The following is a 27,066-nucleotide window of genomic DNA, read 5'->3' as shown; positions in this document are numbered from 1 at the left end:
TCTAGGCCGGAGCTCTCTGAGGGGCCCATGCTGGCTTGCAGAGACAGACATCACGGTGAGGCTGAGAGTCCAACACTGTCAGGATTTAGCGCCTTGAAGAAAACTCACCTAGAAATGCTAAATTAACCACACAGAATTGCCAGTCCAGGGACTCTTACCTGTATTGGACTCTCTCTGGCTCTCATCTTGATCCCATTTGATGAGCCGGTGGAGACCGGGAAGATGTCTTCCTGGGTTCTTGTGGACTAACTCAGACCTGAATCTTCTATTCTGCCTCTGAGCTCCCTATCTGTCTGCCTTTCACTTCCTTTCTCTCCCTTCCCGCCCACCGCCCTCCTCCGCTCCCCTGGCCCTATTCCCTCCTCAATCCATAGGCTCTCCCTGTCTAAGGCCCTCACTAAGGACAGCAGCTCTGCCCCAGAAGCCCAGATCTGATGAATGGGTCAGAAGATATTCATATGGAGCACATCAGTACAGCCACAGCAGCCAAGTCCTAGAGCAAATAGAAGTCCCATGTTATTTTTTTGTTCTTGGGGAGAAAAGCCATCAGATATTGAATATTTTCCATGCCAGTTGTGGAGTAGCTGCTGCCTTGAGCCCTTGTACTAGTCAGAAAGCAGAATCCTCCTCAGGTGGTTCAGGAAACTTGAATGAAGGACTATTTACAGACTGTGGATGCAGTTGCTTTAGTTACCCATTGCTGTGTTACAAATTACCCCAACAGTTTGCAACTTAATATACATTTATGATTTCACATAGTTTCTCCAGGATGAGAATCTGGGGGTGCCTTAGCTGGGTGCTTCTGACTCTCATGAGGTTGTCACCAAGCTGTTCATAGGGGCCACAGTCACCTCAAGACTTGGCTGGGGCTGCAGGCTGCACTTCAGAGCCCATTCAGGGTATTTTGGGCATTTCTGCTCCTGACCATTCCCCTTCAGGCCTCCAATCTTGGATGTGTCCTCTTGTTCTTGCTCTTCTCACCCAGAGATGAGGGGCTGCAAGGGTGAGCAAGTTGAGCATGCCCTCTCAGCTTCCTTTTTGTTAGTGTCAAAGTGAGGCCCAGAGAGGGCATGGGCATTGCTCAAGGTCACACAGCAAGTTGGTGGCAAAGCAGAGCTCAGGCCCCCGCTGCACTGTGAGGAAGGGCAGGGAAGTTTTCTCAGCATCTCATCAAGGGAGCAGGAAGGCAGCTAGAGGCCCCAGTGGCTCTGAGAAAAGAGCCACTGAGCTGTGGGGCTCAGCAGAGCATTCTTAAGTGTAATTGACTTTAGGCATTAAACTTTTACCAGAATGAGCTCACAAGGTCTGTAGGGAGAAGGAAAGTGCCTGGCATTTCCTGCCTCTTGGGGCAGCGTCTGGGGTGCAGAAAAGCCCATCTTCCAGGCTGCAGGATGGAGCCCTCCCCTGGGAGGCAGAAGAAGGGTGAGGCCCTGGGAGAGACTGCAGGTCAGGATACTGAGTGTTCAGTGGCCACCTGGTTCTCACTAATTCTCGGGGGTGGGGAACGGGAGCTAAGACCACCCACTCAAATGCGTGACGGCCCTTAAGCAGTCACGACTATGCAATGAGTAACTACTGCGGGGGTGGGGAGAAGGGACAGAGGACTTAGTCCCTGCTCGTAGGGAGCAGCCCCCCAACCCCTGGCCATGTCCACTCATCTTTTTGTCCTTAAACCTGCCCTACTATCAATCATGGACCTGGTATAAATCACAACCAATCTCTGGGCATCAGTTTTCTTATCTGTATAATGAGGAGCTATACAAGATGATGTCTTGAAATCTTTTGAGCTTTGTCTTTCCGTAATGAAGGAGTTATCCCAATTCTTATCCCAAGGTTTCTTTCCAAATATTGAGGAAGCCACTCTACACATCCAGGCAAGATATCACCTTTGTTTGATGTGTCTCCCCAGCAGCCTCTCCCTTCAGATTTAGTGCTAAAATAAGAGCTCCAGAGGCATATTGAGACTTCCATTTAGATTCAAAAAACTCAAGGGCTTTTTTTTTAAACAGGCTTATTGAAGTATAATTGACATACCACAAACTGCACATATTTGAAGAGTATAATTTGATAAATTTTGGCATATATATATATATATATATATATATATATATATGTATTTGGCCATACCACACGGCATGCAGGATCTTAGTTCCCCAACCAGGGATTGAACCCGTGCCCCCTGCATTGGAAGCGTGGAGTCTTAACCACTGGACCACCAGGGAAGTCCCTAGACATATATTTTTCACTTGTAAAACTTGATGGTTTTACAAATGAAAACCACCACGATCAAGATAGTAAACAAATCCACCATCCCCCAAAGTTTCTTCATGCCCGTTTATCTGCCCTTTTTACCAACCCTTCCCCTATCCCCAGATTACCATTGATTTACTTTCTGTCACTATAGTTTAGTTTACATTTTCTTCTTTCTAAAGGAAAAGGCAACCTACAGAATGGAAGAAAATATTTGCAAACCATGTATCAGATAAGGTGATAATATCCAAAATACGTAAAGAACTCATACAACTTAATATCAAAAACACAAACAACCCAATTAAAAAATGGACAAAGGACCTGAGTAGACATTTTTCCAAAGAAGACATATGTATGACCAACAGGTACCTGAAAAGGTGCTCAACATCACTAATCATCAGGGAAATGCAAATCAAAACCAAAATGAGATATCACCTCACACCTATTTGAATGACTATTGTAAAAAAGACAAGACATAACAAGTGTTGCTGAGGGTATGGAGCAAAGAGAACATTTGTACACTGTTGGTGGGAAGGTAAAATGGTACAGCTAATATGGAAAACTATATGGAGGTTCCTCAAAAAATTCAAAACAGACAACCATGTGATCCAGCAAACCCTCTACTCAATATATATCCAAAGGAAATGAAATCACAGTCTCGAGGAGATGTCTTCACTCCAGTGTTCACTGCAGCATTATTCACAATTGCCAAAGCAAGGAAACAACCTAAATGTCCATAAATGGATGAATAAAGAAAATGTCCTGTATATACATACAATAGAATATCATTTAGCCATGAAAAAGAAGGAAATCCTGCCATTTGCAATAACTTGAATGAACCTGGAGGACATTATGCTAAGTGAAATAAGCCAGACACAGAAAGATAAATGCTGCATGATCTCACTTATATGTGGAATCTAAAAAAGTCAAACTCATAGAACCAGAGAGTATAACAGTGGTTACCAGGAGCTGGGGGTAGTGGGTGGGGAGGGAAAATTAGGGAAATGTTGGTCAAGGGGTACAACCTTTCAGTTATAAGATGAATAAGTTCTGTGGAGTCTAACACACACTAGAGTGACTGTAGTTAATGATATTGTATTGCATACTAGAAATTTGCTAAGAGAGTAGATCTTAAGTTTTCTCAGTATACCAAAAGGAAAAAAAGGGTAACTATGTGAGGTGATTGATGTGAGAATTAACTTGACCGTGGGAATCATTTCACAGTGTATACGTATTTCAAACCATCATGCTGTACACCTTAAATATATACAATTTTCATTTGTCAATTACACCTCAATAGAGCTGGGGGGAAAAGAAAAAGAGTATAAGCCATCATTGTGTTTTGGCTCCAAAAGTGATATTAAAATGTAGAAAGAGCTTAGAGTATGGGATGGAGGTAAGGAGACTTGAAGCTGTAATGGCACAGAGGATACAATGCTTTTAGTTAGACTGTATGCTCGTTCAGCGTGGCTTGGGTTGGGGGACTGATGGAGATTAAGGAAGACTAAATCAGCACCCTCACTGTCACCTCTTGATACCACCGCTGTCTGACTAGCACACTTGAAGTCTACGTTAATAGGGATATATTGTCCAAAGGGAGGGGATAGTCCCTCTCTTGCCCCCTGGGTGCCAGATGCTAGAGGATATAGATTAACCAGAGCTTGCCTAGAGAAGAAGGGAGAAAATGATAAAAGGATTGAAACTACATCAAAGTATTAGAGAACAGAGTACATAGAATTGAGGCTGTTAAATTTAGAGAGGAAGCATAGCACCTCCCACGTAGAGGATGTTTCCACAATGTAAGAACTTTTAAGACATGCATTGTCTCCAGAGGAGAAGAAATGGATAGTAAAAGATCCGCGGTCATAACGAGAAATACTCTGTACCTTCCCTTCAACTTCAATCACACCGTTTCTGTGTGCTACAGTGGTGATATAGCTTAAGCACTGGAGCCAGACTGCTTGGGTTTGAATTCTGTCAGGGCCACTTATTGGTTACGTCGCCTTGAACAAGCTTCTTATTCACTCTACATGCCTCAGTTTTCTCATCAGAATAATGAAGATTCAAAATAGTTTATCCCTACTAGAGCTGTTGTGAAGATTAAACAAGGTAATACTGGAAAGTGGCTACTAAGTCCAGAATAAATGCTCAATAAATGTTTTTTTATTGCACTTGTCTTCTCACTGCCTCTTTGATGACTCCTAGGCAGTGAGGGACAGGATTGCCCACTGAATGACCCTGGAGGTTCCATCTGGGTTGTCAGGCAACAACCATCTGGGACCAGTGGCTCCCTCTCCTTGAGCAGGAGGAGCTGTACAGGATTGCAGCCTCTCTAAGGACACTGGGTGCTAGTAGCTGACATTCCAAGAGAGCTCTCCTGAACAGCTGGCTCCGGAGTCTGGATTATTTACAAGGCAAGCTCTCACGCTTGCTCCATGAAAGGGTAGGGATCCCTTCCTGGAACACCACCACGCTCTGCCCTGGCTTCTTGAATGCTTCTTGGTGGAAGGGATGAAAAGGTGGGATCATGTATCTCATCTTGTTGGCTATGACTTTCTTGTGAAGCCTGCTCTGTGCCCACGATGTGTGTCGTGGTGTTACCTTCACCTACCTCCCCACACCCTTCTCTGAACCGTCTCCTCACCTTTATTCTCTGAGAGCATGGCCCCCATGGTGAGTCCTCTGGTATGCTCACCCCTCCACGATTTAGTCTGCTCCCGGGGTTTCAAATGTCACCCTTGTGCTGAGGACTCTTGTCCAGGCCATGTCCTCAAGTTCCAGGCCTGGCTGAACATTGTCACTTGGACCTGGCATCTTAAACCTTCAAAATGTTCAAAACCGAGTTGATTTTTAGATTTTATTCTTCCTTCATGAAAACAAAAATAAATGAAAAAAACCTTATCCCTCCTAGGCTCATTAATTTGGTCACTTGTGCTGCCATTTACATTGTCACCCTGGCCCAAAATCTTAAGGTTCCTCCCTAGACACCTCCCCCATGGACAGGCATTTGGCACAGGTATCTGAGTCACACCGCATTGCCCCCTGCCTTCGTCCTCACTCAGTGCCTCTTCCGCACCAGGATCCGCATTCTGATCTCTTTCTCCTCCATTCCACCTGAATACTCTGTCCAGTTAATTTCCTCCCCTGCTCAAACACTGTCAATGCCTCCTTATTACCTAAATATGTTAGCACCCTTCGCTCTGGCATTCGAGGCTCTCCACAAAACTGTCCATTTCTAGATTCAGCTGCTGCTGCTCCACTGTCTATACTCTGAGCCCAGCCAATTGAGGAGCTCGTGCTTCCTTCCACTGTTTACACTCCTTACACTCCAGGGTGCTGCCTATACTGTCTCCTCCCCTTCAAACACCCTCCTGAACCACCTCCATCCGTCACAATCCCACACATTACCCAGCTCATCTCAGATGCCCCCCTCTCTCTTGTGAAGCCTTCCTGTGAGCCTGTCTCCACTCACACTTTGAGAGCAGAGCTGTGTCCTGGTTCATGCACTTGTTATTTTGCATTGTATTGTCATCACACAAACACCTGTCTAATTCTCCTCCCAATTAGCATATATACTCTTGAGGTCAAGAGCCATTGGTTAGAAGCAGTTTGCACAAGGTGGTATTGCATTGGCCCCCCGGAACTTGTCTATTGACTGAATTGAGCAGGGGCTGATTTGCCTGGATAAAAGAAGGCTCAGAACACAGGGGACTGGCTTCATGTGCCTGTAGGGCTGTCTACGGTTGACATTCAGCACGGCCCCAGGAGGACAGAGCTCAGACCAACATCTCTGCCTCTCGGGAGTATCCTGGCTCCTTGCACAGTGAGAGCTGTCTCTGGGGAGTGTGAGTTCTCTAGCACCCATCCAAGGTAATTAAACACTTCCTTGCCTTGGCTCTCTTCTCCACCTTTAGCCCTCTGGCTCTTTGAGCTCTAGGCTCATACAGAGAGATGCTGTGCAGCTTTCAGAAAAGAACATGTTGGGCATTTGCTGCCATCTAGTGAAGGAAGCATGGCTCAGCCTCTTGCAGAAGCCAGAGGGAGGGATCCTGTGCTCTCCCCAGAAGCTGGCTCCAGGAATCCAGCACTGGCGAAAGGGGACCATGTGGGGGTGGACAGGTGTGTGTGAGAAGGGCAGAAGCTATTGCACAGAACAGATTATATTCAAGCCCCTAAATTGTAATCTGGAATAGACAAGACCATGTCCTTCCAGACCCTCCCTTACCTCCAGCCAGGGGATATCCCTAGTAGAATCAGGGCCAGCCATCTTTTCCAGAAGACTTGGTAGGGATCCATAAAACACCCAGAGTTCATAATCGGAGGCATCTTTTAGGGAAGACACAGGTAATCCCCAGGGCCTCAAGCAGAACTGGCCATGACTTTAGAACTGGTGATTTCCACAAGGCTCTTGCAGCCCTATATGGGAGCCCTGTGGTCCTGTCTCAAAAGTGCCCTTGTTCTGGCCATTCCCCTGCCTCAGCATGGCACAGAGGCTCAGGCTCCACCTGCTGAGTGACAGCACACTCACTGGGCTATTGTGAGGTACAGATGAGATTATGCGTGGCAAACACTTAGCCAGTGCCTGACACACAGCAAATGCTAAGTAAAAATTAGATATTGATAATAATTAGATAATGATATTACTACTTTTTGCCAACGCTCCAGAGCACAAGGCTGCCTACAAAACTCAGGCCCTGGACACGAATACATTGAGTCATGGTTAGATCTTGTGCACATTGTAAATAAGCACCCCCTCCGTGCACCACAGTATCTGGCATTGGCCTTACCTCCACTGGACAGTGAAGGGCAGGGCAGAGGCTCAGGCCTCAGACTCCAGGCTGCTTACAGACACATCAACTCCTCCAGTCTGTCTGAGATACAGGATTCCAGGACTATTTCTGCAGGGTTCTCCTCCAAGCCTAGATTATCACAGTGTAGTTCTTTGTCCCCAGTCCAGCTAATGTCTTGTTTGGCCTCTGGGCATCTCCAGTTTTTAGGGAGGTCCTGGGCTACTCCTGGGGCCAGGCCCTTCTGATCGACCTGGTTGTTCTCTGGGCTGTGTTTGATGCAGACATTCAGCCAGAACTGAATGTAGGGCTCATCAAATGACTGAGGTCACGGGCTAACCAGTATGTCTTATGGCTCCCCTGCCCTGGGGTCCAGGTGTTGTTAAGGGGTTGCTCTCTCCATCCAAGTTGCGCATTGCAGATATTTTAACCAGAGGTAAGTGAGACTGTCTTACTGGTTCCAGCCAGTGGTGTGCTGAGCCAGCTCCGGGCAGCTCGCGAGAACTGATTGTGGACGTCTCTTCCCAACTCTACGTTCAGAAACATGTTGGTAGCTTGAAATCAGTCATGATGGGAGTATTCACCACAGAAATCAGTAAATGCTACAAATCATGGCTTTTTTTTCCTGAAGAGCAACTGTTATACACTTATCAGCACACCACTGGCTCCCGCCTTTAATTCCAAGCAAAGTACCACATTTAAACCACTACTCACACAGCCACCAAACAAGAGGATTTTTAGTGTAGTGTCTGAATGAAATGCAAACTGAAAGTCTCATTTATTTATTTTTTCCCTGGAAATATATAACAGAGATTGCAGCTGGTGAAAGATACGGTGGTAACTGACAAGTCATGACCATGCTTTTAGGTTTGAAATAAACCCCAAAAGTTTAATGCTGGTTAAAAAAAAATCTGCAATAAGTATTTATTGGCAGGTTTTGAATTTTCACTTAGCATGCAGAAGAGTTATGTGTGATAAGCCATATATTTTATTGGGGAAAACATCAAACAAAGGTGTTGGATACTGTACTTAAGAACATTTGGAAAAACACAATTTAAAATGTTAATGTTTTCTGTTTCTTATTAGTTTCTTTTGATATAATTTGAACTGTGCTTCAATCCTCACATTAGTGTCCCCTACAGCAGCGGTCCCCAACCTTTCTGGCACCAGGGACCAATTTTGCAGAAGACAGTATTTCCACAGACGGGGTTGCGGAAGGGTGGTTCGGACGGAACGCGAGTGATGTGGAGCGGCAGATGAAATCTTGCTGGCTCACCCTCTGCTCACCTCTTGCTGTGCGGCCCAGTTTCTGACAGGCCACGGATCGGTAGTGTGGTCTGCAGCCCAGGGGTTGGAGACCCCTGCTCTACAGTCCATTCTAGTGTCTTTTTCCTGGTTAAAACAGTACCGGTGGTTATAGTCGGGCAGCCTTATCTTGTATCTCTATAAGAACCATTTGAAGTGAACTCAGAAACACCATTTCTTTTAGCCAGAAAAAGAAAAATGGAATGGCTAATTCAGTGAGTCCACTGCTTGTTCGCACACTGAGCTGTGGACCCCTTGGAGCTCAGAGGCTGGAGGCAAGGCTCTGAGGCTGTGAGGTAGGGGTGGAGGTGAGGGGCTCAGTCGTAGTGGACCTTGCCCTCGGCCACCCCAGAGCTGGACAAGTCTCCATTGCAGAGTGTCTGGAGGGGTGAATGAGGCCTGTCTTCCAAGGTACACTTGGTCTTCATCATGTACTTTCGAAAGGCCTTTTGAATTACAGCAGCACATCTTTCCTCTTCCTTCCTCTTGGTGGTGGTGACTATGGGTTCATATAACTTCTTGAAAGGGTTGGTTTCCATGAACTTCTCCTCCATCACTGCTTTCATGCTATCCAGGCCACTGGACTCACCAAGTACCCTAGCAGTGAAAGCGAACAGGATATCCAGGCAATGAAGGCGATCTCCGCTCACCATGGGCAAGTCCATGACTAAAAATTGGTATTTATTTGGCTTTGCCACACGGAGAGGCTCAGGAAGGGCATCAGCAAAGTCAGAAAGAGCAGAATATTTGATAAATTGTGTTGCTTCCGGGTCAAACTTTTCCCAGACTTCGTAGAATATTTCAAAGTCGTCTTCACCCAAAGGGTCCTCACTTTCTTCAGTGGCTATATTGAAGTTTTCTAAAATCACAGCAATATACATGTTGACCACGATGAGAAAGGAGATGATGATATAACTGACGAAGTAGGTTATGGCTATGGCAGAGAGGTAACAGTTCTCTGACTTGGGGTTACATGAGTCTTTTGATTGCAACATGGGGCTGAGGAGGGCATCCCAGCCTGCCGACGTGGTTATCTGGAAGAGGCAGAGCATGCTGCCTTTGAAAGTTTTGAAGTTGAATATGTCATCAATTCCAGACTCTTCCTTCACTTTGCAAAAACAGTTCATACCAAAAATGGCATAAATAAACATAACCAGAAAGAGTAGAAGGCCAATATTGAATAGAGAGGGAAGAGACATCATTAGCGCGAAAAGGAGAGTTCTGATTCCTCGTGCTGCCTGAACAAGTCTCAGGATTCGGCCAATCCGAGCCAAGCGGACAATTCTGAAGAATGTTGGAGGGAAAGGAATGTGTGCCTGGGTTTTCAAGGCAGAAACAATTGTACCTTAAGAGAAGGAGAAGGGTCAATCAATTTCCAGCAGGCAGACTGACTGACATAGCTTCTCTCTGCTGCCTTGAATCTGAGCGGAAGCAACTTTCTATCATTACTTCTTAATTTATGTACAAAATTAAGATTTTTTTACCTATGTCAGGGAAAATATATATCTGTGCCTTAAGTTGGAGAATAATTTCCAAGGTTCGTACAGTTTTAGATGGGACTTTAGATGGGATAGGACATCTAAAATACTGAAGACCCCCAAGGAAAAGAAATAAAATGCTGTTTATGACAGGTTATTTTATTAGTTATCGTATGCACTTGAAGTGCATTATCCATGTTGGGCATTTAAAGTTATTCATGGGGTAACAAATATAAGTTTTCCATATTTATTGTATATATAGAATGGAAAACTACGGATGGAGTTATTTAGATTAGAATGCAAGGAGAAATTTCTGCTACTGAAGGTCAGCTTGAGCCTAAGTTAACAGTGGAAGTTGTACGATCCCAGCCCAAAACTTCTTAAACAAACAGGTTCTTATCATAGAGGAATTTGAACACAGCCTGCTACAGGCGAGGACAGGGCTGGAGAAAGAGGGTGGTGTTGGGATGTTCATTTTTGGGCTAAAGCTGCCATGGATCTTTCATCTCTGTCAGTATGCTCATTCCAAGTTCTTCTGGAAGACCTAATTCAAAAAGCTTAAGGGACTAAATTGGAGACAGTTTCTCTGATGTTGTAGATACACCAGAAATAGCATCTCAAGCAAAGGTTTCTGCAGACTGCTAAATATTTGGCCTAAAATGTCACCCTGTTTTCTCATTGCCTGCTCTGCAATCAAGTGATACAAGAATTTAAAACAACTCACATTTTGGCCCAAATATTATAGAATGGCTGGAACATGCTTGCCTTGTATAAGACATGGCCTGGTTCTTGCTCTGGGGATCCTCTAAGGTCATTAGGGGTGATGGGTGGCCAACACTACCTGCCATCACCTAATGACTAAAGAGAACTAGTTGGTGATATACTTCACTGACTGCCTGATTGTATCAAGGAAGTTTAATTCATATGCTAATTGGGCAGGCAACTCCGGTGAGATGTGGAATTGACTACAAACCAATTCAGCAGCAACTGGAGGAGGTCCCTCCTTTAAGGCCCACCTCCTCCATGAATATTTCTTTGAGTAATCAAGCCCAGAGTAATCTGTCTTTCCTCTGAGCTCAGTTCTTTTGTGTACCATGTGATTTGGGGTTCAATCAATTTCTCTTTTTCTGATCCCTTAAGGTGGTAGGTCTTAATACCTCAATTGGATTGTAAACTCCATAGAGAGAATAACTTCGACTCACACTCATTTTGTATTTCTCTAAAAGCTCAGGGGAGAGCGTGAGAAAATGTAGAGGCTAAGGATTGGATGGCAGATCAACTGGCAAAAACATAGAAAATACTGCCCACATTGGTGAGTAGGACTTGGCTCAATGTGTGGACCTTCTCATCCATTGGAACAAGATGCTATACAGTGCTATGCAGTGTAGCTGCAATCGCTTAGCAGTTGTTCATAGGACAGAAGTCAGAGATATTTCCATGAACTCTACAGTGCCTGGCACTGCCTGCAAGAAGGTCAGTAAAGAGTGAAATGAATGAGCTGCTCTCTGCATATTGGAGGAAGAGCCCTTTAAGTGCTCACAGGGCTGCCCCAGACTCACCCCGTCATCATTTTCTAACTTTGCTGCTGCTGTCGATTTCACCAGGAAATGACTAATAATGCTTGGAATTGACTAATAATGATTAACAGTCTATGTAACCGTAACCATGTGGAAAGATCTATTACTAAACCTTATCTACATAAACTTTATGGCTTAGAAACCAGAACAGACTATGAACTGTACCATTCATTTTCTTGGTCTCTGAAACATCTGCATTGCTGCTGTGGTGATAGGAACCAAAATATTTTGATCCAGCATATCTGTTTAATGCATCCTTTCTGAGATAGCACAAAAACTTCCACTTGTGAAATCACTTTTCATTGTCTTCATTGCTCTTTGAACTATGAGAAGAGCCCCTGGGCAGTTTTACACAATTATAAAAAGTCAAATTATCAGTTTAGTTAAAAGCAGACTTCAAAAACCCAGAGTGAAATCTTATAGCTTAGTCATGAAGAATTTAATTTCAAAGTTGATGTGTGTGTGTGTGTGTGTATGTTTTATAAAAAGGTGTATGACAATAACCCTCTTTTTTCCCTATTCTTCTTCCATAAATCTTATAGTTAATTTCTGCCTGTGGTTAAGAAAAATATGCTGATTATAGAGTGAGACTGGTTGGTGAATGGGATCCGAGCAGTTGAGACAAGTGTAGTTCCCACTGTGCTTTAAGTTAACATGAGATACAGAATACAGATAAAGCATTACTTGTCCTTATGACACACTCTTGCAAGCCCCATCTAGGCTGGGCCATGGAGGCCCTGTATAAGGAGGAGGTACGGGAAGGCCTGGCAATGTCACGGGTGCACAGTAATTGTGATCTGACATCAACATGGATTTTGAACTAGGGAAAAACATGGAAACTAAATGCCAAATCCTTAAAACAAGAAATGCTCTTTAGTTGCACAAGAAAGGTAGAACTTTGACTCAACTCCCTGGATAAAGCAGGTAGCCCCACAAAAACTTTTAAGTCATCTTAATTTTGTCTACCTCCGTTGAATAAATTATCCACATAATTATTTAACTCTATTTCAATTGTGTAGATAGTGAAGGGAATGGAAATTACTCTGTATCTCCTAGCAACTCCCCAAAGAGAATGGCATTAGTTCATCTGTGTATTTTTTCAGAAATCACATTAAGCTTAATTTTCTGCTTTGTGGATGCTCTGGACATAATTCCAAATGATAAGATTTATAAGTTTACTTCTGGCTCTTAGATTAAAGCCCCTCTGGCTGCCAATTTTACTTACTAACAATAGAAATGACCACGATCACACAATCAAATAAATTCCAGCCACTGGTGAAGTAGTATTGCCTCAAAGCAAAGATTTTGATGAGACACTCAGTTGTAAAGACGGCCACAAAGGCCAGGTTGAGACGCTCAAGGAAGAGTTCCATGGCTCTGGACTGGCCATATGATTCAGCCATCATGCTAACCATGTTGAGGAAAATGAGGATGATGATGATGATGTCAAAGACCTGGTGTGTAACTAGGTCAAAAACAAGACCCTGGCATTTGTTCTGAGGAAAAAAAAAAAAAAAAGGAATCATAGATCATTTTGAGTTGTAGGAATGAAATCATATACATTAAAAGGCACATACAGCAGCATTTGTCCTCTCTTACAATTAAAGCAGTTTCTTGGAAAATGCACAGACCTTTTTTAAAGGGCAAGAAATTCTTCTATAGATATTTTTTCATTTAATTTCATTAAATTTAATTAGATAACTGATTTTAAGTTGTAGGCTTATAGCTTTAATTCCATTTTGAAACCAAATAAGTAAATTAATTAAATTTTTAGTAACAACATAACTTTGATGTGGTGGATGATTTGTTTTTGCTGAAATAAAATAGCTCATGTTGGATTTAATCATAAAAAATGAAGTTCGGTCTCTGTATTTCACCTGCTTCTGTATTTTGACTTCAATAATTCTAATGCAGAGAATACTTGCTCACATAATTATGTTGGACAAAAGAGAATTAACATCTCCAAGCCTCCATTTGTCAGTTCAGAATAATCAGACCTTATACTTAACCAAAACTCTGTATTCAAGCAATTCTTGAATGCCAATTTTCTAATTCTTGTTCACTTAAAGATAAGGTTAGATAAATAGGATTCTGATCCAACGATTACTAAAAATGGAAACAGAAAAACTGATTATTTCACGTTATTACTGATGGTAAACTTGCATATTGGTTTGTACATGGATGGCCTGCTCCAAAGTAAAAATGTGCTGATTGCTCTGGTACAGGTTCTAACTCAAGTTTGCATGTCTAATCTACCATGTGCAGTGAAATGACTCAATTATTCCACTATTTTCTTTAATTTAACATCTATAACGCACCACTTTTTTCTTTACTTAAGTGGAAACTTTTCTTAAACACAAACTCAGACACTGATATTGTACGGCATACTTGGCTATACACTGGTTGTTTTACATTATATGTATATATTAGATTATTTCATATTACATATCATCTAATCAAAGTATACATATAGTATTCTATTTAGAAACCTCATAGACCCCCTAAGAATTCATCTTTATAACCCCTGGCATCTGTTAAGGTAATCCAGGCAAGAGATGATGTTGGTCTGTGGTGGTAACAGTGGAGAAAGACATGAGCATTTAGGTTTAAGAACTAATATGGAAGTAGAAGCAGCAGGAGTCAGAGAATGTTTGAATGGAGTAGGTTATGGGAAAGTTAAGGCTGAGGCTATAATTTCTGCTTGGTGGAGCATTCAAACAACCAGAGAACAGGGGATGAGGAGTTCTGGGGGAAGATGATGAATGTGTCCTGAGCACATGGAGTTTGAGGTGCCAGTGGGGCATCCAAGGGACATGGGCAGGTAGAGGTATTGGTCTGGAGCTCAGGCAGAGAGCTGTAATGCAGATGTGGAGTACAACAGCACCAGTACTGATATGAACTAAAACCAAGAGAATGAATGATATCACTCAGGGAGAGCAAGGGCAATGAGAAGAAAGAGGGTCGGGACGGCAGTGGTAAGATACTACCTGTAAGTTTGTGTCTTTCAAACTTTGCTCCAGGAGCCCTAAAGCTTTTATCAAGGAGTCTGGAGAAGAAACTTGAATGTCAAATGCATTTCCTATGTGAGAATGCATCCGGGAAGTCAGAAAGGACCTGGAGAAAAGATACTTTTAAGGGTGCTCTCCAGGGAAGCAGAACGAAGGCTGAGAATAAATGTAAGGAACGGTAAGCATTGGCCTTACAGTTCAACCCTAATATTTAGAAAATGGAGATTAAAAGTATAAGCTACCAAACGTGGTAGATGATCAAAACACATTCTACGTAATTTTAAGATGTACAGGGACTCCTATATCTCAGGATAATTTTTAACCCCAGTAATGAAGCTACCTTGTGGCGGTACCTCAGGTAGAATCAGAAATGATTCCAGATTTCTTGCTCTTACTGCTAGAAAGAATATCCATCACTCCTCAGGTTAAAACAGCTGTATTTTCCCCTCTATGCAATTGCTATTCCTTTGTTCCAAAGGCCAAAAGATAATATGTAGACTTTAGAGATTAAAAAAAAATCTGTGGGGAGGTAAAGTTGTGAGTTAAGGGCTAACAGCTGATTTGAAGTCTTAGCTCAAACTCAGGGACACCAGGGGATATGCTTTTGGGTTTATCTCATGCAGAACTGCTCTCTGGAATACAGAGGTTAACATAAATGTTCGGCATTAACTGGTGAGTTGTACATGGCTGTCGGAATCACTCATTGTGAAATCTCGATTGGTGAGCCATGCAGGAAGGGCTTTGGGATAGCACCTACTCCCCGATAAGCCATGTAACAAACAAGTTATAAAAGATGGTTAAGGAATGGAGGTGGCAGCTTCCCTTCGTTAAAGCTGTCCATGCCCACTTCAAGCTCATCTCTCGCATCCTAGCATGTCCAGTGCAGTGGAGAGGCCTAGAAGCTGCATCCATGCCACTGCAACTTCTGTTCGGCTGTGTGCTGCACTGCTGGCTTCATATCCTTCATGAAGTAAACTGGTAAATATGTGTCTCAAGAGTCTTTTAGTTAATTCCAAATCTGGGACCAACTGGTACTGAGTCGGTTGTTGCATAGCGTGCACATATAAATAAAAATTGTCTGTCTTTTTTGTTGGCTCAAGTTCAAATAAGAACTTCAAAGTGAAATTAGTACTAGAAAGTGAGTTTGGTACTTAAAAGCTAGATCTGACTTAGGTAAAATGAAGTTCCACATACTGTCATCAGATGAAAATTTCCCAAGTATATTGATAATTTTATCATTAACCCTTTTGTAAAAATTCTTCATTGTATAAATTCTAAACACTTGGCCCTGACATTTGTAGACATTTTTAGTGCAACACAAATGTTTAATGCTAGTGGGATGGATTTTGTGTATGCCCGAAAACATGCTCTTTTATTCAACAAATAACTACTGAGAACACACTTTACTCTGTTCGATTGCTGGGAATAGCAGGAAATTAAACATACCTTTGATAATTTGTGGTCTCATGTTTGAATGAAAATCTCCAAATCCTCTACATGTATCAGATATCAAGCCCCTCTTCCATACTGCTTTCCCAGACTTTTCGGCCCCACGGAGCCTCCCTGTCTTGAAAGCCTTCAAACGCACTTGTCAGAGTTACCAACTGTGCCTGTTGTATTACTTTATAATCTAATGCTCTCAAATTCCAGCTCCTCAATTAGACTGTAAGCACAGAGCAGTCCTGTTAGTATCTTGTAAGGCAGGATTCAGCAAAATATGGCCCACAGGCCAAATATGGCCCATCACTTGTTTTAGTGTAGCCCGTGAGGTCAGAATGGGTTTTACTCAGGATGACTTTTGGGAGAAAAACACAGAAGAATAAAATTTTGACACACGAAAATTATATGAAATTCAAATGTTGGTGTTTATAAATCAAGTTATACTGGAACACAGCCAAGCACATTTGTTCTATATCACCGACGGCTGCTTTTGTGCTACAACATCAAAGCTGAGTAGTAGCAGCAGAGACCACATGGCCTGCAAAGCTTAAAATATTTACTGTCTGACCTTTTACAGAAAAAGTGTGCTCGTTCCTGACATAGAAAGTTTATCATAAATACTTGTGAAGTGGAAGTGAGTATGCATGACCTCAACTTCATACCAGAAAAAGTTGGTAAAAGATATTATAAATACATTTTCAATTGGCCAAGAGTAAATTAAAACTAACTGCTAAATTCACATCATTGCAATGAGTATATACTAAGCAGCTATTGTGTGCTCACTAAAAGGTAAATTAAAGTTGTTGCCCAAGCTCTTACTATTGAATTTGAATGTCTAATCTTCCGAAGGACTTGAGCCATACATCAGTGTACCTGGGTTCATACTGACTTCTTAGGTAAAGTCTATAAATTTAAAAATTAAAGGAGAATGCCACTACAGATATGAGTTCCTCATAACCACTTAATGCATCTATGTGTTTAGAATCAATCAACTGCTCTCACCAGAGGCCTTGGGATGGGCCTTTGAGGTTTTTTGGATCCTAATTTTTTCATTGCATTATAGTATTTCTTCTGTTCTTCTGTCAGAAAGATGTCTTGGCCACCTAAGTATATGGAGAAGATGAGAGCTAATTATCATTAATGGGTTTTTGGAAACAAGTTCTGAATTTTCAGAAATAGTTTTAAAGTTATATTACATTTCTATCAACAATTCCTAAAATTCCAATGGGAAGCAGAAAGAGACTCTGGGGGAGGGCTGAAAGGAAATAGGGTTTAAATTAAGGAAGAAGGGAAAAATGTTACTTTTATCAGTTACATTTCTCTTTTTATAATATAAACAAAGATTACAAATTCTTTGCAAACCACCACAGAATCTTTACAAAAACCGAATATATTTCAAGTTGTATAAATCAAACCACAATGAAACAAAAATAGAAATTAGTAACAAAAATTTAAACAAAAAATCCTACAAAGTGACAAATAAAATTCTCCTAAATATGTGAATGCATATATCACTACTAGTAAAATTTCAAAAAAATCTGTCCAGAGCCATTCTCAGAAAAAGAAAAAAAAATTAGAGAGCTTTAAATGTTTTTACTTCTGGGGAAGGAAGAAAGAATAGAAAAATGAAGTAAGATTTTCATTTCTGGAAATTGGGGTTGGGGGAGTCGTAAAACATCTAGAAATGTGGGATAAAATGGAACAGAATTCCTTTAAAAGACATAGCTGACATAAAAAGAAACGAAATTCAGTTATGTGTAGTGAGGTGGATGGACCTAGAGTCTGTCATACAGAGTGAAGTAAGTCAGAAAGAGAAAAACAAATACCGTATGCTAACACATACATATATGGAATCTAAAAAAAAAAAAAAACAGTTCTGAAGAACTGAGGGCCAGGACAGGAATAAAGACGCAGACAAATAGAATGGACTTGAGGACACGGGGAGGGGGAAGGGTAAGCTGGGACGAAGTGAGAGAGTGGCATTGACAAATATACACTACCAAATGTAAAACAGATAGCTAGTGGGAAACAGCCACATAGCACAGGGAGATCAGGTGCTTTGTGACCACCTAGAGGGGTGGGATAGGGAGGGTGCGAGGGAGACGCAAGAGGGAGGGGATATGGGTATAGATGTATACGTACAGCTGATTCACTTTGTTATACAGCAGAAGCTAACAACAAGGTAAAGCAATTATACTCCACTAAAGATGTTAAAAAAAAAAAAGAAATAGCTGAACTTGCACAAAAGTAAGGTACATCTCCATCGTCTGAAAATCAAGAGAGATCAAAAAGAAAGAGTAGTAAATTAGTCCTGAAGCCATGGCTGGCCTAACGGCATTTGCTAATCTCTGTAAAAACAAGAATCTTGGGATTTAATAACTACAAGGGGGTCATGGGGAGAAGGCAGTGGGGTTAGGCCAAGGACCCTGTGTGAATCTGGAGCTCTCCAAGTGCTGCCATTAAAGGGTGAAGAAGAAAACCAACCAAACCTGTCTGTTGGCAATGGAAGACAACCAGAACACTGTCTCAGTCTGTACTATGGGTAAAAACCCAGTCTTCCCTGATAATTTGTGCATCCAAGCCTGCCTTGATGAGGGTGTGTGGTTTGAATTTACACCACCAGTATGGACCAAAAATATACAGCCCTAGGACAGTCTTTTCAACAAATGGTGCTAGGAAAACTGGATATCAACATGCAAAAGAATGCAGCTGAATCAGTGCCTAACATCATATAAAAAAATTAACTCGGGCTTCCCTGGTGGCGCAGTGGTTGAGAGTCCGCCTGCCGATGCAGGGGACACGGGTTCGTGCCCCGGTCCGGGAAGATCCCACGTGCCGCGGAGTGGCTGGGCCCGTGAGCCATGGCCGCTGAGCCTGCGCATCCGGAGCCTGTGCTCCGCAACGGGAGAGGCCACAACAGTGAGAGGCCCGCGTACCGCAAAAAAAAAAAAAATTAACTCAAAATGGATCAAGAGACATAAACGTAAGATCTAGAACAATAAAACTCTCAGAAGAAAACATAGAACAAAAGCTTCACAACACTGGATTTGGCAGTGATCTCTTGGATATGACACAAAGGCAAAAGGAAAAATAGATAAATTGGACTTCATAATAACTTAAAAATTTTGTGCGTCCAGGACACTATCAATGAAGTAAAAAGGCAACCCACACAATGGGGAAAATATTTGCAAATCATGTATCTGATAAAAAATTAATATCCAGAATATATAGAGGACACCAAAAATATAACAACAGAAAAACAAACAACCTGATTCAAAAACAAGGGCTTGAACAGACATTTCTCTAAAGAAGATATATGAATGGCCAGTCAGCACATGAAAAAAATGTTCAGTGTCACTAATCATTAGGGAAACGCAAATCAAAACCAAAATGAGATACCACCTCACATCCATTAGAATGGCTACTATCGAAAAAACAGAAACAAGTACTGGTGAGGATGTAGAGAAATTAGAACCTTTGTATACTGTACATATTACCATATGATCCAGCAATTCCACTTCTAGGTATAGACCTAAAAGAATCAAAAGCAGGGTCCCAAAGAGATGTTTGCACACCTATGTTCATAAGAGCTTTATTCACAATAGCTAAAATGTGGAAGCAACCCAATTGTTCATCAAAAGAAGGATGAAAGAGCAAAACATGGTATATACATAGCCTTAAATAGGAAGGAAATTCTGCAATATGTTACAACATGCATGAACCTTAAGGATATTATGCTAAATGAAGTAAGCCAGTCACAAAAAGACAAACGCTATACGATTCCACTTACATGAGATACTGAGAATAGTCAAAATCACGGAGACAGAAAGTAGAATGGTAGCCACCAGGGGCTGGGGGCAAGCATGGGGAGTTATTGTTTAATGCATGTAGAGTTTCAGTTTTACAAATGAAGAGTTATGAAGATGGATGGTAATGATGGTTGCACAACATTATGAATGTAATTAATACCACTGAATGTACACTAAAAATGGATAAGATGATAAATTTTATGTTATGAGTGTTTTGCACAGTAAAAAAAAAAAAAAAAATTGAAAAAAAGAACAGCCCTAGAAGTTACCCAGGTTTTTTCAGGATGCCTGGCAGACACAAGTGTCTTCAATAATCTTATGCATCATGATAGTATTAATACTATTATTATGAGACTGTCCTATGTGTGTGTTGTGAGATAAATAAAATGAGTAGTTATGGAAAATTTTAAGGTATCATCTTTTATACCCATGAGAACCAGCTTTCTCAGTGTGAAAAAGAGGAGATATAGATGTACTGGTTAAGTGAAAACCTTGTAGTCATGAATTTGAATGATGAGTATTCATATTTCCACATATATATTTCCTTGTAGTCCTAAATTTGAAGTAGCTCTGTCCACTGAAAAAGTCTCAGAATAATCACAATAAGCATTCCAGACTGTCTTGGAACACCACCTCCCAGCACAACATAGAGAAATGGCTGATTCCAGATCTTGGGCAGGAAGGGTACAAACAAGGCCTAGAACATATTGTCATTCCAGAGAGCAAGGAACTCATCCAATGGGAGGACCTTATTTGAATCCTAATTTGAAAAGAAACAAACTTTAATATCAGTCAGTCAATCAATGAAAGAATGAACACAGATTTTGAGAAAATAAAAGACTGGAGGAAATTTGAACACTGACTGGGTTTTTGACGAGTTTAAAGAGCTCATATTAAACTTTTTAGATTTGATAATGGAATTGTAGTTATATTTAAAAAGAGATATGTTCTGAAATATCAGTGAATGAAATAATATGATATCTGTGATTTGCTCTATAAAAAATCCAGTGGAAGGACTGGGTAAGGGCATAGATGGCATAAGGATGTTCTTAAATCAATAAATGTTGTGCCGGGTGATGGATATTTTAGTTTCACTCTACCATACTCTTGTGCATGTTTGAAATTTTCTGTAATAAAAAGTAAAACAAAACAGAACAAAAATGCTATGGACTGATCAAAACAGTGATTTCAAATGTAAACTTAAATCTAAAATCACAAGGCCTGACATTCAAATTGTAGGTGCATATTACAGAGGGGACACCACATAGTACACTCCTGAATAACAGCAGCCATAGAGTTGCCTGGGACCGTGAATGATTCTCCCAGCAGACACAAAGAAAGCTCAACAGTATCAGGATACATTGTGGATGAATTAAAAAAGTTCAACAGAAAAATAAAAGTGAGCCACAAAACAATTAGGAAAACCAAAGGTGAATATTTAGTTACCTGATTTTAGGACTGAGAAATGCCTTCAGTATATAAATGCAAGAAAAGAAGCCAAAAAGGACAAGATTGAGAGTTTGACTTCATAAATATGCTAAATGTCTGTAAGTTAAAACTGTCATTACAAAAATGTAAGAAGCAAGTCACAAATTGGAGTTACTACATAAAAACATAAGAAAAAGATGATAATGTCAATTTTAAGAAGAGACAAAGACAGTAAACAGATAACTCAAGGAAGAAATACTTATGGCCATCAACCTGTGAAAAAGTATATAACTTCATAAATGGTCAAATGAATGAATGTAAAACTATGAGATAACACTTTTACCCATCGAGCTGGAAAAGATAATTAAAAATTACAAAAGTCAGAATGATTAGAACAGAGTAAATAGGCATCTTCATATCTTGCAAAAGGATGGGACCCAGAATAGCATTTCTGAAAGGTAATTTGACAATATATCTTTAATGCCTTAAATTCTAGGAGCTTATCCTGAGGAAATAATCAGAGATACACAGAGAGAATTTTAAGAATGTTCATGATTATTTTAGAAGAGCAAGAAATTTGGAAATGACCCTAAATGTCCTTAAAAAGGGGAGTGGGGGGAATGCTTAGAACAAATTATGATCTATCCATAATATGGGATGAAATTCAGCCCTGAAAATTCTTATAACAAAGATGATCTCATGACATGAACTCATAACTAATGGAGAGGATAGTTAAAAGTATTACATAATTTCAACGGTGTAAAAGAAATATTTAGTTAAAAAGTAACAGGAGAAGATGGTACCAAAATGATGAGGCTTAATCTAAAATGGTTATTATTTGGCGGTCATCTTATGGGTGATTTAAATATTCTTTTTCTCTTCCTTTTTTTCCACATTTACTACAATGCTCCTATAGATTGTAGAATCAGAAAAATAAATATCTGTTGTTACAATGCGTGGGGAAAAAAACTCCCTAAAAAAACCTGTCTCTTCCCCAACCATCTTCTTTCCAAGTAAGTTCAGTAAATCTGCTGAGATTTGGGTGTTGAGAGGCAAGACACAAGTTTGCTGAAAAAGGAGCGTTTACAGATTTTCCTGTACTTACAATGGTGTTACATCCTGATAAACCCATTGTAAGCTGAAAATATTGTAAGTTGAAATGCATTTAATACACTTAACCTACTGAACATCATAGCTTAGCCTTGCCTACCTTAAACATGTTCAGAACACTTACTTTAGCTTATAGTTGGGCAAACTCACGTAACACAAGCCCTATTTTATAATAAAGTGTTGAATACGCCATGTAATTTATTGAATACTGTACTGAAAGTGAAAAACAGAATGGTTGTATGGATACAGAATGTTGTAGGTATATATCGATTGTTCACCCTCAGTGAGTGCGTGGCTGACTGGGAGCTGTGGCTGCTGCTACCCAGTGTCACAAGAGAGTATTGTACTGCATATCTCTAGCCCAGGAAAAGATCACCATTCAAAATCTGAAGTAAAGTTTCTACTCAGTGAGTATCACTTTTGCATCATCATAAAGCTAAAGTCGTGTAAATTGAACCATCCTAAGTCGGGAATCATTTGTACTCTTTTTATCCTGGATAACAGGGTACGCTTGAAAGGCTACAAGAATATGACATAAATACTAATCCTGGTAATTATTTTTCTATTAGAGTTCCTTTGTTTAAGAGGGTAGAGTGGAGAATAAAAACAATGATTTAATAAAACCCAGCTGTTTTAGTTCCTTTCCAGCCATATCCTCAAGACTCTTCTCCAGGAGGCTCCCTCTTTGTTCTCATGCAGATGATAAAGGCTACTTTGCACAACAATTTAGAACAGATTTATGCTCCATTCAAGCTCTTTGGAGAAGACAGGTAAAAATACCAAATCAGGACAACCCCCATACTTATCTTTTTCTGCTGTTGGTTGAAGTTGTCAATAATAACACCAATAAAGAGATTCAGAGTGAAGAATGAGCCAAAGATGATAAAAACTACGAAGTAAACATACATTAATGAGTTCTCCTCAAACCTTGGCTGTTGTCCTTCCTGTTAGGGATTTTTTAAATGAGAGAAGAAAACAATTACTGGAGAAAAACATGAGCCATCTCAACTGCCTGGTAGCAGCTGCATTAACCACTCAGCCTCCTCCAGTCAGCCGTGGCCCTGCGGGGAGCCCCTCTCTCCTCTTTCAGCTTCCCCCGGCACAGCTTGAGTGGTACCATACAGTGGGGAGGGGGTGTGGTGGAGGATTAGGCTTTTCCTTCTAAGTAATGGAGAATCATTGAAGGGTTGTGAGGGAGGAGAGTGGCATGATCATATGTGTCCTTTGAAAAGGTCTCTAGGATGTCCATATGGACACATAATTGGAGGGAGCCAGATTGGAGATATCCACCAGAGAAGGGACATGTTCACTTCAGGAGATTGACTACCAACCCTTGTTGAAAGGCTGTATCCTTCAAACAGGGCTCACTACTGTATTTAGCCTGTGCTTGCATCCTGTCACTCTTGAATTCCTAGTGCCTGGCATAGCTTGTGACATGTAGGTTCTCCACACACATTGAATGAGTGGATGAATGATCAAGCTCTAGAATGGACAAGAATGGACTATAATCAAGCTCCCCTAGCTTAAGGCATGACCAAAAGCGTCCAAGATCTTCACATGGTCATTGGTTTTATTCATTTTGGGGATAGGTGGCAGGAGCATCTCTGTTTTCTTTCCCCTGATCACATTCAAAGATAGAGATGAATGTTGATAGCTCTGTTTTGTGTTGAATGTACTCATGATACTTGTTTTTCAAAACCCACCATACAGACTAGTGTATTAGAGGTAAATATTTGAAACAATTATTTTTCTCTTTTGCCTTGAAGAGTACCTGACCTTAGTCCCAGTTGGCTGGAAGCATCTACTTGTTTGAATTAAGGATAGGCATTTAGTCTAGAAACAATGTAATGGAAAGAAGCATTAATATTCAGTATCTGACATTGAAAACAAGATTATGCAGCAGGCTAATCATCTTGCAAAGGGAGGTTCAGACAGAAAGAGGAACACAGAAAGGATCACCTCACTTGTACCCAGGGAACTGTCAGAAAGAGAAACAGAGAGAGAGAGAACATCGGAGCTGTGAGATGTGTGTCCTGATTTTCCCTTCTTTGGGTTTGGAGAGGGGGCTTGGGGCCCAGTAAATCGAGGGGAACATGGAGAGCAAAGAATGTGTGTTCTGCCTCAACTTTGGTATTTTTCAAAGGGAAAACTACTGCTGGGAAGGCCTGGGATACGTTGGGCAGGCAGGATGACTTAAGAGACTGGAGTAGCATAATTGGGCAGACAGCGGTCTCTTGAACCTTCTTTAGTTCTCGTGGCTTGGACGTGGGGTTGACAGCCATATGCCTGCCATTGTGGGCTTCATAGTAAGGGGTGGGAGTAGACTGCTGAGCCAGGAGACCATATGAAGGATATGGCAGAGAGTCAGTGTTTGAGGCTAGGAGGAGTTGAAGGAGGAGAAAGGCCCATGGTTTCACCAGTTGCAGCTTCGATATTTGAGAACAGTAGGATGCTCTGTGACTACACAGACAAAGGCCATTATACTAGCACACGCCAGTTAGGATATCCCAGGACCACATCAGGTCAGGCACACCTCCACACACCTCCACCCACCCATCATTCACTCAAGGAACATATATAAGACATATACTTCTTCTGTCATACATAAGATCTCTTCCCTATCCCCTAGCTCCACCTCAAGGCAGATGGATGTCTAAGGTAAACTGAGGTGAAGTTCATATATTCATATAGACAAAAAAATAAGCATATTAATATTTTTAAATATTTCCTTTGTTATAAATTGCCTCTACTACTACTATATCACTATTCATATCACCTCTACTGCTACTACCAGCTGTACTGAACATCTACTATGTGCCAGGCATCAACTCTGTATACTCTCAAACAATAACACATATGTGTGTGATGGTAGGAAAAAATAAACAATGCTGATTCCATTCTTGATTCAACCATTTGCTCTCACTATGACTTTGGGCAACACTCTTCCTTTCTATTCCTCAATTTTCCCAACTGGGAAATAGAAATGGACTATTTTGCTGAGTACTCTTCTAACCTTGGGAATCCATGATCACTTTTTATTTAACTATAATTTGACAGTTGGCAATTACTAGAAATCCCCTTATTCTCTGGGGAACCTGGAGCCATTGAAGGGTCTCTTGCTCAGACCTAGTCCAATCTTAAGGTTCTCTCTCCCACAGTCAAGAGCAGGTACCCTTTGAAATTTGGCTTCTGCCTTTCCACTCACTTGAAGAGGAGGTGAGAGAGGAAAATCAAGGCATCCTGTGATTCTGTTGCTTCTGGCTCCACCTCCTACATGAGTGGTCAGTATGGAGAAAGAGGACTTGACTTTGTAGCATGCTAGGATGTAATACTCATAGGAGGATGAATAAGAATCCTTTTAATCCCTGTTTCATAGTGTTTGTCCTAATGAAAACAAGGCAAAGAATCCTGGCCACTGGAATTATGATGCAGGAAGTTCTGGGCTGTCCATGTAGTCATGATACTCCTGATTTGATCCTAGCACTCTAGAACATGGTAGAACACAAGCTCACCCCTCTGGAATCAACAGCTGCATACATAATATCCATCCAGCCCTTAAATGTTGCCTGCAATGAAAGCAGAGGAACATGAACGTAATTATAGACTTGCCATCAACAGACAAGTGCCATACAAAAGCCACAAGTCCAGTGGGCAGATGTACATAAGACAATGTCCCACCCTTCCAGGACAGAATGTCCGCATAAAAGAACAGCAGAAGGAAATTCAAGGATAGATGTCTTGGATTTTTTTTTCTTCATTTTCACAAGACAAAAAGTTTAAAAACAAGAGAAAATTTCTGCCTTAAAAATTGCTAAAGAAGCTATGAACCAACTGCTGCAAAGAGCCTGATTAAGGCTCTTTCCTGATTCCACATCTGTTTGCACTATCTGTCCAAAACCTTGCAACCACGATTTAACCTGAGACTGACTTCCCACAGGGAACTGTTACTAATGGAGTGGCTTAGCATCTGAGGCTCTACGCCTCTCTGGCTGGAGCTCAGGAGAGCAAGGCACCATTTAGGACAGAGTGAGAGGTCCAGACCCTTATGGGATATCGCCTGGGGGTTGAGGCTCAGTAGAAAATAAGGTTGGAGATGCTCGGTGCGGAACAATTCCAGAGGGCATTAGCTCCCATGTGAGAAACTGGGATTTGATTCTCTTATCTCAATAGAGTCTCTGTATTTTTATTAGCTGAGAAATGGTTTATGATTCTTTTAAGGTTTCTTTCCCCAGAGTGAAAAACAAACCCACAGCGCTTACCACTTGCAGCAGCGCCAGGTAAGCCATTCCCACATTGTCAAAGTTGACTTTCAGGGTGAACCAGGAGAAATTTCCACTTTCACATTGACTCCGGTTTGCAACAATGTTGTAATTTATAACTGAGTTTCCATCTGTTACATTAACACATCTTCCAAATTTTCCAGAAAACAAATTTACTCCCAGGATACAAAATATGAGCCAGAAAATGAGGCAGACAAGCAAAACATTCAGGATGGCAGGTATGGCACCTATGAGAGCATTAACTACCACCTTAAGGAAGCAAAACAGAAGAAAAATATAATAGACGTGTGAGACTCAGAAAGCTCTTGATCTTCCCAGGATGGGCCTAACGTGTGGGGCTGGATTCCTTGGAGCCCCGTCTTTACATTCCAGCCCCGAACCCACACCCCACGGCAAGCCCTGCTCTCAGCTCCATACATAATGGGTCCTTTCTGTTGCCACAGGATCACTTGAGAAGTGTCCTCTGATGATGGTGTTACGAGACTTATGGGACACCTACCCTAGGATTGAAGGGAAGCCAGAGCCCATCTTGGCTGTCACAGAAGCACTTTTAGGTGAAGACTGTATCTTAGACTTTTCTCCATCTCTGAAATT

The 27,066-nt window shown here is 41.3% G+C and overlaps 1 protein-coding gene across 1 annotated transcript in view; it reads right to left on the bottom strand.

Moving 5' to 3' along the window:
• Positions 1-7,936: 7,936 nt before the first annotated feature.
• SCN11A (sodium voltage-gated channel alpha subunit 11) overlaps positions 7,937-27,066 on the bottom strand; it is a 130,669-nt gene continuing 111,539 nt past the window's right edge. The window contains exons 25-30 of the mRNA XM_060022322.1: positions 26,452-26,721; positions 25,705-25,758; positions 22,995-23,136; positions 16,848-16,948; positions 12,623-12,893; positions 7,937-9,687 (exon numbers count right to left, since the gene is read on the bottom strand). Of these exons, the coding sequence (XP_059878305.1) occupies positions 8,660-9,687; positions 12,623-12,893; positions 16,848-16,948; positions 22,995-23,136; positions 25,705-25,758; positions 26,452-26,721 (1,866 nt within the window). The 3' untranslated portion in view covers positions 7,937-8,659. The remainder of the gene's footprint in view (positions 9,688-12,622; positions 12,894-16,847; positions 16,949-22,994; positions 23,137-25,704; positions 25,759-26,451; positions 26,722-27,066) is intronic.

This window comes from Delphinus delphis, chromosome 10, assembly GCF_949987515.2.
Source record: "Delphinus delphis chromosome 10, mDelDel1.2, whole genome shotgun sequence".
NCBI lineage: Eukaryota > Metazoa > Chordata > Mammalia > Artiodactyla > Delphinidae > Delphinus > Delphinus delphis.
The sequence above is the reverse complement of the archived record's forward strand: the minus strand, read 5'-3'. Positions and strand labels throughout refer to the sequence as shown.